This window comes from Molossus molossus, unplaced genomic scaffold (assembly GCF_014108415.1).
Source record: "Molossus molossus isolate mMolMol1 unplaced genomic scaffold, mMolMol1.p scaffold_m16_p_2, whole genome shotgun sequence".
NCBI classification, from domain to species: domain Eukaryota; kingdom Metazoa; phylum Chordata; class Mammalia; order Chiroptera; family Molossidae; genus Molossus; species Molossus molossus.
This window is the reverse complement of record NW_023425355.1, coordinates 73292169-73305177: the sequence shown is the minus strand read 5'-3', so window position 1 is coordinate 73305177 and position 13009 is coordinate 73292169. Positions and strand designations below refer to the sequence as shown.

General features: G+C 44.4%; 1 protein-coding gene across 2 annotated transcripts; it reads right to left on the bottom strand.

Moving 5' to 3' along the window:
- Window positions 1–695: 695 nt before the first annotated feature.
- On the bottom strand, window positions 696–12668 carry ZIC3 (Zic family member 3). 2 transcript variants are annotated; one of them, XM_036271378.1, is made up of 3 exons: window positions 11079–12668; window positions 9826–9989; window positions 696–1261 (listed from the first exon to the last, which is right to left on the bottom strand). In XM_036271378.1, exons 1-3 carry the CDS (start codon window positions 12127–12129, stop codon window positions 1112–1114), a joined length of 1365 nt encoding a protein of 454 aa, XP_036127271.1. In that variant the 5' UTR covers window positions 12130–12668; the 3' UTR covers window positions 696–1111. The 2 variants fall into 2 exon arrangements, with proteins under 2 accessions (XP_036127271.1, XP_036127270.1); XM_036271377.1 differs by lacking the exon at window positions 696–1261 and adding an exon at window positions 8063–9016 and having other exon boundaries at window positions 11079–12272.
- Window positions 12669–13009: the final 341 nt, after the last annotated feature.

Here is a 13009-nt window from a genome sequence, read left to right as displayed (position 1 = left end):
ATTTTACAATAACTCATCATGGTATAATCATGTCAAATAAATGGAATGATGACCACTCACATATTTGATTAGATTATAGGAGTTAAATTTAAAATGAGAAATCAAATATCTAGTTTCAAGAATTTCTCTGAAGTGTCTTCATCTTCTCTAACATTATAGTTAATTAATGACAACTTGTGTCTTAATAACACCTATATCCCATGATTCTATATGTTCTAATCAATAAATGAAAGTTGTCTGCCCCATGAACTACTTTGAGGCTTCTGGATAATGTATATGGGTTGTACTGCAATGTCTCCTCTCCAGAGGCCCTCCTTTCCCCTTTGAAGTTATCTTCAGCTTTATCTTTCTCTCTCTCATCCAAATAGTGGTGTTCAAATGTTATTTTTTTCTCTCTAAACTCTGTCTTCCAGTTCTTCCTTCTAATCATCCTAATCAATCCTTGACTCTGAATTCTTCCTCCAACCTCCCCAACACCTGGCTGAGTACCTCCAGGAAAACAGTGAGAGCTCAAAACAGTTGGTTGAGATTTGATCAGTGGGTTGTCCCCCCCCCCTTCTAAGTTTATTGCTTAGTGAAAGCCCAGCTATATTATAAGAAATATGAATAGAATATAAGTTGTCCCAATTCAACAGGTTAATCAAGGTTATTTAGAGGCTACAGGCATCACTGCAATAAAACAATAATCACAAAAATAATTTAAATAGTTTATTTAGGTCAAACAACAGTTGTAGGAATCCTGTGTATTGCTTTTTGAACACAAACATATAAAATTAATGAAACAAGCATCCATACTTCTATTTTTAAACACTTTAGTTCTACAGGTGGAATGCAGATATTTGAAAGAGATTTTCAACAAGGTCAACACAATGCATGAGGTAATACATACTGGGTAATGAAACAGACCAGCAGTCTGCACCTCCATCCTCCAATTTACAATTCAGGGCAGGAGCTGTTTTGCTTTTTCATTTCACAAACAATTGCTCAACACAGATTGAAATACACCAAAAGAAAAAAATAGTCTTTTTATACCTAAGGAAGAAGCTACTACTCTTAAAATAATCATTTCAAGGTAACACAAATAATTGACCTGGTTTTCTTTGAAACCTCATCAGTAAATCATTTCTTGCACAGTATGTTGGGCATTAACCCTGCATTTAGCACAGGTAGTGTTATGGAGGGCTGGCTGCTGCATACCAAGGTCAGTATCAAGTTCTTCTTCAGGAATTAGAGACTGCCCAGGATACCAAGCAGGACAACACTGACAAAAAACAAAAAACAAAAAGTGAACTGCAGATAGCTCAAAACAGGTTACATTTACTATTAGAAAAATTTAATAAAATGTTACTGAATTTTGTTTTAAATGCTAATTTACAATAAAACACTATGGAACCTGTTATTTTTCACACTGTATATTGATTTTTAATTGTTTTTTTCTTTATTGATTTTAGAGAGAGAGGAAGGGAGAGGGAGAGAGAGATGGAAACATCGATGAGAGAGAACATCAATTGGCCACCTCCTGCATGTACCCCACTGGAGACTGGGCTCACAACCTGGGCATGTGCCCAGACCGGGAATCAAACTGGTGACCTCTTGGTGCATGGGTTGATGCTCAACCACTGAGCCACACCAGCCGGGCCACTGTATGTTTCAAATGGTCTTTACATAGTCTGTGTTTTAACAAAACACAACAGATAACATATACATCCTATTAAAGATAAAATATTATAAACTTGCCATTTTGTGAAGGCTAATTTTACAGTTAGTGTAAAGCACACATTTCTCTCTATTTATGAGATTTGTAAACAGGCTGAACTGCCACCACATTAAAACAATACAAAATAGTTTGCTTTGATAGGTGACTTTTAAAGAAAGATATTTTCACCTGGTTGATATGGCTCAGTGGTTGAGCATCGACCCATGCACCAAGAGGTCACAGGTTCAATTCCCAGCCAGGGCACATGCTCAGGTTGTGGGACCAATCCCCAGTGGAGGGTGTGCAGGAGGCAACCAATTGATGTTCTCTATCATTGATGTTTCTATCTCTCTCTCCCTCTCTCTTCTTCTCTCTCTAAAATCAATAAAGAGTCCATGGACAACAAAGCTGGGGACAGGGTGGGGAGGAGGGGAGGGGGGAATCAGTGGGGGGAAAAGGAGAAACATCTGTAACAAAATGAATAAATTAATTTAAAAAAATAAATAAAATGAATAAAGAAAAAATTAAGAAAGATATTTTCTTTAGTTTTAACAGATTAAATAAAAAAGGAATTTCTCCAATCTTATTCAAAGAAGTTTTACTCTTGTGTTAAGTTACTCTTAGTTCAAATGCTCTGAACACTCCCCCATTTAAATGATTTCTGAAAACTGTTTTGCAAGCTGTTAATTTCAATAGTTATCATAGAAACCAAACCTCAGTGGGAAAAACAGTGCCCTTTAGAGTCATTATTCAAACAACTATGAGTTCTATCCATTTACCATTCATCCAATTTTGCAGAAAGTCCATTCACTTAACTCCTATGAAAGTTGACCAGACTTTTACCATATCAAATGACCCAAAGAACACCACAGTTATCCAGGGGAGACAGTTCATTTGTGCATCTCTAGCTTGATTTTTTTATTTGAGAGAGATAGTACCCATATACTCACTGTTTGCTTCTTCTGTGTGCCCAGACAGGAGATCAAACCCGAAACCATGGCATTTTGGGACGATGTTATAAACCAACTGAGCTACCCCACCAGCTTGATATTAAAGTCAATTTAAAAGACGATCTGGGCTCTGTAGTTTTTAAAGAGAAACAAATTGCTTAACCATTAATTCAAGTGAATGAACTTTTCACTTTTCACACTTATGGTACCAAGAGCTTTAACCAGGAAAAATGTCAAACCTCAGGGTTCAAATTACAGCTTAGAAAAATGAAGTATACAACAAGCACCATCTACTTTCTGTTATTTCAAAGATGCCAGTCAATACCACAGGCCAATTGGGAAGGTATAGGAGAGTGGCTGGAAGGAAATTTTACCCAAAGGGGAAAAAACAGAAAGATCTGTTTGGTGGCTATTTCAGGACAAGTTTCCAAACTGTCTGCTGTCCCATTGACTTGAAGGAATCAATCACACATAAGAAAAGGGCAGAAAAGAACTACAGAGCATGATTATTTTAATTGCCCATGGGTTTTCAGCAAAGAACCACAACTTAAATGCATATTCCAAATTCTTTCTCCAAAGCTGTATTCTTTGTGCACTGAAAAGGAGGAAAGACAACCCTATCAATTGTTCTCTGCAGATAAAGGCTCTGTTTTTGCAGATTTCCTCTAGATCTGGGCCAGAATTGCTAATGACCTGCCCACCCACCTGGGGCCCTCCCCAAAGTGGCCTACAGAAACTGCCCCACACCCTCAGGAACCCAAATGCTTGACAGTGGTCGGCCAGAGGAGGTTGACTTTTTGGGTAGCTAGCTGCTGGCCTTGAAAAACACCCAACCTGAAAGAATCCCTGCTTCTTACTTGTCTTACTTTCCTACAAGAGTGGGGGGCGGGGGTGTCGGGGTGGTCAACAGCCACAATTTTAAACCCACATTTCATTAAATCTGCAGCATTTGTCTGCAAAAAAAAAAAAAAAAAAAAAAAAAAAAAAGATCTCAAGATCCCAGAACTACCAGAGGGGTTCTTTCATATGCACGCAGCATTAAGACAGTTAAGCAAAAGCTGAATGAAAGTTTCTGGACTGTGGCCTTTTTATTTTTCTTCACGTAAGACCACCAGTTGTTAGAGAACGCACAAGAGCTTCGATAGTTCCATTTTTCATAGGCCCAGGTTTAAATTAGATAGAGAAAATGGGGCCTGGGGAAAGGTGCCTAGGTGCTCCCTTCATAGGCTTTTCCATTGTCCTAGAAGAGAACACAGTGTCTGTCCACTCATTAGCATTTTTAAGGACTGTAAGGTGCTGTGGAATCTCCGGGCACTATAACTCAAAATTATATTCCCCCCGAGGAGGCCCCGAGGTTTCAAGTAGGGACTTGAGGTTGTCTTGGCCTCTGGCGGGTTTCATGTCCAAGACCCCCTGAGAATCCCAACCTCCAGAAGGCTCGTCAAGTTCTCTCTTCCAAAATGCCCCGGAATAACTTCTTTACTTCTGTTTTTTAACAATTTTGCTTTCGGTCGCCATGACCCCCATTCTCCTGCCAGGCGCCCGGAGCTAGGAAATAACAAGGGAGTTTAAACCACAAGACAGTTCTGCAGCCCGCTGTTTGAGCTTCCCTGCCCTCCGCGGGCGTTCGCATCCGGCTGCCTTGTTCACAACTCCAGAGCCGCCCTAAAACCAAGCCCCCTTTTTCCACACCTCTCTTTCCACTCCCGGCTCAGTGCAGGCCATAGCGCTGCAAAGCTGCTTTCAACTCTGCCCCCACCACCTCGCAGCAAAATCCTACCCGACGGCTGCGGAGTGTGCGCCTGCGCGCGGCGAAAACACGGAGTGGGGAGGAGGCGGGCCCTCCCTGGCCACGGCTTGAAAAGGCCCGAGCTAGGGCGAGCGGGGGAGGGGTCGAGGCCAGGGCCAAGCCTCCTCTTTCCTCCCAGCGGGTCCCAGCTCTGGCCTTGGCTCGGCTTTCAGGAGTGAGCGCTAAAAACTCACTTCAAAGTCTGTTCCCCTCGCGGGAACAGCCCCTCTAGGGAGCTGCCAACCAGGCCCCGGGCCTCACCACCCCTTCCAATCCCTAACACTAAGAAGAGATAGGAAGGCTGAAGGCGAGGACACTGGTTTAAAAGCCCCGGGAGCTAGGAACATTTCCCTCCCTCGCTGCTTTCCATCCCCACCTTAAGAAAATAAATGGATTACAAAGTTTGTGGCCAACACTACGAAAGCTCACCATTGTTTGGGCTCGTATTGACCCCAGGTCCGGATTAGGCAGCGGCTGATTCCTGCTTTACAGTCCAGTCGACCTAATGAGGCCAGGAGGCGATGGGGCGCGAAGCGTCCTCGAAGCCAGGGCAACCGCCAGTTTAAGGCCTCCAAGGGCCCTGTAGGTGGAGGTCAAAGGGTCAGCGGGCCGAGACCGCAAGAGAATTGACCTTAGAAAATGAGGTCGCCTCCCCCAGGCAAGAACTTCGACAGGGACTTGGAGAGCTTGGTGTGGGCACCTCGACTTCCAGAATGCCTGGTCTCACCGCGGGCAAATCCCGACTGAAAACTTGAGCCTAGAGGGTCAGACAGCCCGAGAGAAAACCAACCTAGCTGCCAAGGGCACACAGGTGTCGATTCCTTGAGAAACTTGAGTGGAAAGAAACCCTTAGACTTTTTTCATGGTTGGGGAAAGGGGTTTTGGGAGGAGGAGAGGGAGCCAGCGGATAAGGAAACAGCAGACAACAAGAAGGGGGGAGGGACAAGGAATTCCTGAACACAACTTGCCTTGGAGGCTTTGTGAGCAGAGGCTGTCAAGTCCCCACTGGCTCTTCAACTCTCCAAGTAGTTAAGACTGACTGCTTTGCTTACCCTGAACCTTGATCTTTAAGGTTCCAGACTGGATAAAGGCCAAATTTCTTTCTGTATGAAAATACACACTTCCCCCTTCCCCAGCCAACAGTGGAAATCTTAAGCTAAACCACCCATTTTGAAAGATAATGGACTTTTAACAAAGGTCTTATCAGGAGCAAGAATGAAATTAGAGGAATATTTCTTTAAACCCAAATAACATGCAATGGTTTCCAGCTGATTCATCTTTAGGATCTAGGATGGAAAGGTTTTGTTTATTGGGGGTAGGGGAATGCTTGTTCTTTTAAAATATTTTCTGAAAATTCAAGAATGTAAACATGCACTCCCAGAGTCAGATAATAGAAAGAAAATCTGTTAAAAGTTTTCTACTAAAATAAGCTTTTCTTTGCAAAAAATGACAAGGGCACAGGATATAGACTATTTGACAAATATGATGCTACACCCAAATTAGAGGAAATCGTGTAGAAGGGCAAAATTTTTACAATACTTTAATACTGGTTATCATCATTGTTAATTGCCATTTCCCCGTCTTAGAACACAATGCTTTACTGTGAAGTTTTTGGTAGAGTAATTTCAAGCCTACTCAGGAAAGATGAAACTCTTCTTGATGCCTCTTGAGATATTTGATATATGTAAGGGGGGGGGGGAGTAAGTTTCTGAGAGAACCTTGCATCCAACCCATTACTCTACTCCTATTTAAGGTTAGGTTTACGTTGCGGTGAGGGTACAGAAGGAATTCATGAAGAAAACAGTAAACTGTTGAAGTTCAGTGAATATTTCAGAAGAAAAACACTATTTAGACTTCAGTTTGAACACATTTTCAGCCAATTTTATGAATATAAACTTTCTGAAAATGTGCTGAGCATTTAAAACACTCTTTGGTTTGAAGTGAAGGAAAAATCCTGAAACAAGAATTTGGTCCAGCACTCTCAATGTCAAGGTCAAGAATAGATTGTCTGGGGTAGCAGTGGTATGTAGACTGACCAGGTTACCTGCTCATCACTTGTGAAGTCATCCCAAATTGTGTTCATGGCATTCAGGCCTGCGCTTTCTCTATTGGTGAAGTAAAGTACAAAAAAAAAAAAACTTCTCCACAAACAAAAAAATTACTTCCAAAACAATTTGCATTTAGAAACTGTGAATAAATAATTGTCTGTTGACAAACATCAGTAGAAAACTTAAAATACACTGCTTCAACTGTATTCAGGGAATCGAATTTTATTTTAATCATCAGTTCTAAGCATTTCAATTTTAGGTTGATTTATTTAAACATTAAAAAGATGTGCCAAGACGTTTTGTTTTTTTTTTCAAAAATAACAATAAACAAAATTCTGGATTTCAAAATGATTAATGTATAATACCAAATTGACTGCCACCAAAAAACCTGGAGCATTGCCCCTTCAAGAGAAGGAGGGTACTTAAGCCTATTCATTACATTTCTAAATTCTTTACAATTCCTTATCTCCACCATATTATTTACTGATTTGCAAGCTGGTTATTCATACAGAGATTGGGCTCTCAGTATTAAATAGTACCCTATGTTAGTAAAAAAAATTCTTAGTACTTTACCCACTACAACACTCCAAAATAGTAAGCAGTTTCTTTTTCATATAACAACTGTAAAATAATTGTTTGTCCAAATGAGTTGCTTCACTGAAGATTAAATGTATTGTTAATATTTTATTACAAAGCAAACAACCATTTTTCATTGTATTGATTTTAATAAAAACAATGCTCTTAACATCTTTGCCTACAAACCATGAACTTTAAAAATACATATTTTGTAAATGCTTTTCCTTCCATAATATCATTTTAGCACCATTGCAGTTATTACACCACTATAAAATGTTATGAATAATTGTGAAAATTATTAATTGAACTATATACAGCAAAGACAGATCAGCCTTTCCCTTTCAAAATTGTAAATGGACTGTTTTTTTAAAAGAAGCACTTTAATAGTAAATTAGCATGGCTCAACTGGCCTTACTCATCACCACTGTTTCAGACATATGCTTACTTTAAAAAAATATATAGATAGCTAGATAGATTTGATAGGCAGATTAGATAAATCATAGATACAAATATATATAGGTATATGGGTGATCTCTCAATAGAATAGAAACATGCATCCTGCTCCAATGTTCATTTTATGTAAGATAATAAAAAACTAAGGGACATAAAACTCATTAGGTTACCTTATGTTTGTAGGGCAGGGATGATTAAGTCCAGCTTCTCAGTCAAGATTGAGATGTCATGGCCACTAATTGAATTGAGCAGTAATATTTGATTTGCATGCCAAAAATTGGGGACAAACATATTTAAACCCACAGTTAAAGAACCATCTGAGCTACAGATAAAGAAAGGAGGGTCTTACCAGATGGAAAGTGACGCTGTAAGGAATCCATACCAGATGGAAATTGACACTGTAAGGAATCCATACCGCAGTAGAAAAATAATTTAATAATTAAAAAAGGGATCTGAATGAGTTATAAATACCAACAAACAAGATTCATTTGCTCGTGTCTTTTTTAGAAGACTGTTACAAAACAAGAGAAAGGAGTCAGTGGTTGGTTCAAAAATTATAAATTTTGTTCTTCTTTCAAATAATAAAATTTAATGCTAAAGCAGTTATAATCAAAAGCTGTACATACTTTGTTAGAAAACATTTATCCACAAATATTGTTCAATTTCCAGCACTTGTAGCAATAATTAAATTACAATGATAAATACAGCATCAATGGATATGTATTTACAAAAAAAAAAGTTATTACAAAAGGCAACTGTATACTAAATGTCACAATCGGTGTCCAGTAACATCACATCCTCAGCCTGAAAAACATACTGAACAGTTTTAAGCCCATTAGACAAAAATACATTCACAAGAGCAATGCTTTGAGGAAAAGTTCAAGACATAACAGGACTTTGGCATGGTTTAAGACTGCGAGGATTTACACAATCACCACTGAAGCAAAGAATTTCCATCAGATTAACATCACCACCACCAAGCCTTCTGTAACTTCCTCTCAAGAATCAGGACACGTGTTAAAATGAACTGAAGGAGTTTTAGGGATGGGGTGTGCAGAGAGCAAGAGAACGGGAAAAAAGCAGTGAACAAATTGTTTTAATTCTTCAAATGCCAAAACATATTTATTTCCTATTCCTGAGAAAAGGGGATGACTGCTTTTGGATCTTACCCAGAAACCTTCCTGGAAATTACAGTGAACAAGATGTAGCCCTATATATGGTCTGTTGCCTTAAAACTCCATTTCCATTAGATTGGCCTCAGTTTTCTTTTTAAAATACATTTGGTCCATCCTATGGTTAACAGGGTTTGTGTTTGTGTTTTTCCTCAGACGTACCATTCGTTAAAATTGGGAGGAAGTCCAGGGTTGTGGCTGGTGCTAGTTTGAACTGCAGAAGGGGTTTTAGTGGAATCTTTACTGTTTGCAGAAGCTATAGCGGGTGGAGTGGAAGATTCATAGCCTGAACTGGCAGCAGGGGAGGAATCTGACCCTTGAGATTCATGAACCTAAAATTAACATGTATATATTATAATGAATATAATTCCAACCGGCATTGTGCAAGCAAAAACAAGAGCAGAATTCAAGCACTGTAAGAGCAAGACCACCCAATGACCACTTAAAAGAGAAATGCTGCTGATTTTGTTTGTTTTGAATTTCCATATTACCTATATCTAGAAAACTTGATGTTCACTAACAAAACAGTTTCAGTCCTGATATTGGCTTATGGAAAAGAAATAAAGCACTGTATTATTCATGCTTCTTCAACAATGCTTTCTCCGTGGATGAAGTGGCATAAGCACTTGGTCCTTGGAGCCTTATAAAATATTCCCGGGCCCAGGTTCCACCAAACCCAGTTTGGCTTGGGAAAGCAGGTACAGAGAAAGGTGGCGCAGGCACCCTAGGTGCTGCGAGGTCTCAGAAAACTCCGTGGGAATCAGACTTCGATTCTTGGCCCTATTGTTTTATGGGAAGCTAGAGAGAGAATGAACCACCCACCCCCGGGTTCGGAGGCGCCGGCACTCTTGTTTCCTACTGCGGGCTGAGCTGGGAAGAAGCAGCCACTGCAACCTCAAGCCCTGGCGAGCTCGGTTAGAGCTTCCTAATAAACAACCGATTGTTCCCTCCGCTCCCTACTCGTCCCCACAGTGCTCTACCCCCTCCCGCTTCAGGGAAGAGAGCAAAATAGGTTCAAGGTGTCACCACTGGAGCAAATCGGACTTTACTTGGAGGATACAATGTGAGCAGCGCGGGCGCTTCTTTCCAAGACCGGGCCTAGTGTTTATAAACCGCTGACCGCTAATAAAGAGGTAATTACCTTCATGTGCTTGCGCAGAGAACTCGGGTGCGTGTAAGACTTGTCGCACACTTTGCAGATATAGGGCTTGTCGGAGGTGTGCACATGCATGTGCTTCTTGCGGTCGCTGCTGTTGGCAAAGCGCCTGTCACAGCCTTCAAATTCACATTTGAAAGGTTTCTCACCTGCAAAAGGCAAAAACACAAAGAGGGGAAAATATGGTCAGGGCCAGAAGCTTCCTAGAGCCGAGCAGCGCAAGACAGCGCCCGGTGAACTTCCAGGAGAGGGAGCGCCTACTGGGGGGCGGCTATAGCTTCTCTTTTCCCTGGAGAAAAATGCAGAGTGCTGGTTCACCCTACCAGTTTGGAAGTGGTGGGCGGGGTAGGGCAGAGCTGGTCCAGAACCTGAGTGTCCCTTTGTTCTTGTGCAGGGTGGGAAAGTCCAGGGCTCCTCCAAAGTTTCCCCTAAATTGTGGTTCCATCCTACCCGGCCCAGAGCTCCCAATGCCTGGCTACATTCTACCACTAGGCGATGGAGTCAATCCCGGGCGGCACAATGGACCGGAGACAGGACAATCCCGTTCAGTTCCCTCTTTGTACCTGTTAATTTGCCTCTTTCAAATGCAGCGATTTTGCTAAACCCATTATTTAAAAGCCTGGTTTGTGGTACTTAACGTTCAAAAAGAAAACTATATACATCCGAGGACCCCGGACTGTTTACAAGATGTTCTGAGAAAATCACGCAACTGTGATGCGTTTTCTACGTTAGCTTTCCTCCGGTAGGACTGAATTGAACCTGGAACTCCAAATCAAAATAGTTTGACAAAAGTATGTTTTAATTGGGAGATTTGCGGATCAGGGGTAAAAAGACTGGAAGTAAGCTAAAGTTAGCTTTCATTAGCATTTCTATGGTTTCCTTTCCCAAATGTGTGCCGAAAGCTAAATTGCTTGTAAGCAATACGCTCTCAACACTTTCGGAGTCCCTTCACAGTAGCCCAGAAAGGGAGACAAAAAGAGGCGACGCCAGTTTGTTCCTGGGCTCGAGACGGTTCCAATTAGTTCAAAAACCACAGAGCCGCCTGCCCGGAAAGTTACTAGTGACCAAAAGCGCTGCAGGACGGGAAAGGCGAAAGATGGAGGGTCACTGACAGCGCTTCCTTTCCCAAAGGCCCAGGAGGGAGATCGCCACTCTCTTTGGCCAGGAGCGCTCGCTGAATGTCAGCTTCAGGGCGAAGTGCCACAGTGAATCCTGTGCCGGCCGCCCTTTCCCCTTACCTGTGTGGGTCCTCTTGTGAATCTTAAGATTCTCGGAGCGGGCAAAGATCTTTCCACAGCCGGGGAAGGGACATGGGAAGGGCTTCTCGCCAGTGTGCACTCGAATGTGGTTGACTAGTTTGTACTTCGCTTTGAAGGACTTGCCCTCGCGGGGGCACTCCTCCCAGTAGCAGACGTGGTTGTTCTGCTCCGGGCCCCCCACATGCTCCATGGTGACATGTGTTACCAGCTCATGCATGGTGCAGAAGGTCCGGTCGCAGCTCTTCTTGGGCCGGCTTATCTGTGCCTCCTCAATCCACTTGCAAGACAGCTCCTGCTTGATGGGCTGCCGCATGTAACGGAAGAAGGCTCCAGGTCCGTGGTGGGCTGCCACGTTCACGCCCGCGTTCACGTTCATGGGGGTGTAGTTAGGGAACTGTGCGCCGGCCGTGTAGGGGTCCGTGCGCGGGCTGGCTACCGTGCGGTACGGGTCCGCACGGCCAAAGAGCTCCCCGCGCAGCCCCATGTGGACGTGGTTGTTGTCCACGTGCCCTGTAGGCGACAGGTGCCCGGTGCTCTGCTCATGCAGTCCGGGGAAGATCAGGTAGCTTGGGGGCTCAGGGATGCCAGCTGAAGCGTGCAGACCACTCGCCGAACCCGCGAAGAGAGTGTGCTGCCCGCCACCCGAGGCAGCCTCGCCGAGCCCGGAGCTGCGCTGACGGAACAGAAAGTCGCGCGTGGAACTGAAGGCAGCGGAGGCGGCACCGCCATAGCTGGGCACCTGGCTGATGTGGTGATGGTGATGATGATGGTGGTGGTGGTGATGGCCCAGGGCATTGGCATAACCCGAACCCTGTGGCGTGAACGCAGAGCTCTGGCTGGAAGATAGATCCTGAGCTGCAGCGGGGCTCAGTTTGAAGGCAGCGGAGGCGGCAGCGTGAGGCGAGTCCCCGAAGGAACTTAGCCCCATGCCCGCCGGCTCGCGGTTGGGCATCTCGTGGTGGCGCGGCGCGCCGAAGCTTCCCACTCCCAGCCCGGGGAACTGTGGGCCTCCATCCAGGAGCATCGTCATGGGTGGGACGTCCTGGGCACAGGCGATCGGGCAGCAATTAGCGAGGGTGCGGGTGAAGGAGAAGTCGGAGAGGGGTGGAGGCAATTGGACACTGCTGGCAGACCCTCAAAGCAGTACCAGGGACTGCAACTTTCCGTCGCTGCGAGAGGCTCCTGCAGAAGGATAGAAGGGAGAAGGGGAAGTATAAGGAGATGGAGTGGGGAGGAGGGTAGAAGGAGGAGAGGGGAAGGGAGGAGAAAGATTCTGGGACTAGATCTGGTTTAACAAATTAACAGGCGTTCACAAAGAAAAATAAGCAAAATAACAAGTAGAGGGTGGAGTTTGCCAATTCTGTCCCAGGCAACCCTCCTTTCCCGGAGAGTACAACCGCAGGGCCAGGAGGCTGCCTCCACTGGGGCCTCCCGGCTGGGCTGGGTTAAATAACAGAGCCAGCGCACGGCGGCCGGCAGGCTGGCAGCGGGCTGGAGGCAGGCTCGGTCCGCGCAGCTCACTGCGCGAGTCACAGCCTCTTCCCCTGCAGAGTAATGTCCTTGGACTGACAAAGTCAATCACTCAGTCCTTTCACAAAAACCGAGCGAGAGGCCGTGCGGCACGCACCAATGGGAAGCCAGATGGCCTGTGGTCACCTGACCCCCGGCACTGCAGCCCATTGGCCGCCGCCAAACTGATTGGCAGCGCGGCGTGGTGAACATGGCAGCCTCCGCTGAGAGACCGCCTCTGATTGGGCCATGGTCCGGCATTTGGCAGGTGAGGCGGCAGTGGCTCGGCGGCCACAAGTAGGCTTGCTCTGCTGTAGGGAACTGGAGCCAGGCTCCAGCTAGCGACCTGAGGGGCGGAGTCGGGCCTCTCCTTGTCTTGACTCGGTACCGAAGCGGGCAAG

What these genes read in the sequence shown, in the direction of transcription:
- ZIC3 (XM_036271377.1), bottom strand. Translation starts at nt 12,129, where the DNA reads ATGACGATGCTCCTGGATGGAGGCCCACAGTTCCCCGGGCTGGGAGTG. An exon ending in TCACAAGAGGACCCACACAG is followed by an intron (nt 9,990 to 11,078) that starts GTAAGGGGAAAG and finishes TGCCTTTTGCAG; the next exon opens with GTGAGAAACCTTTCAAATGT. An exon ending in CTCTGCGCAAGCACATGAAG is followed by an intron (nt 9,017 to 9,825) that starts GTAATTACCTCT and finishes TGTTAATTTTAG; the next exon opens with GTTCATGAATCTCAAGGGTC.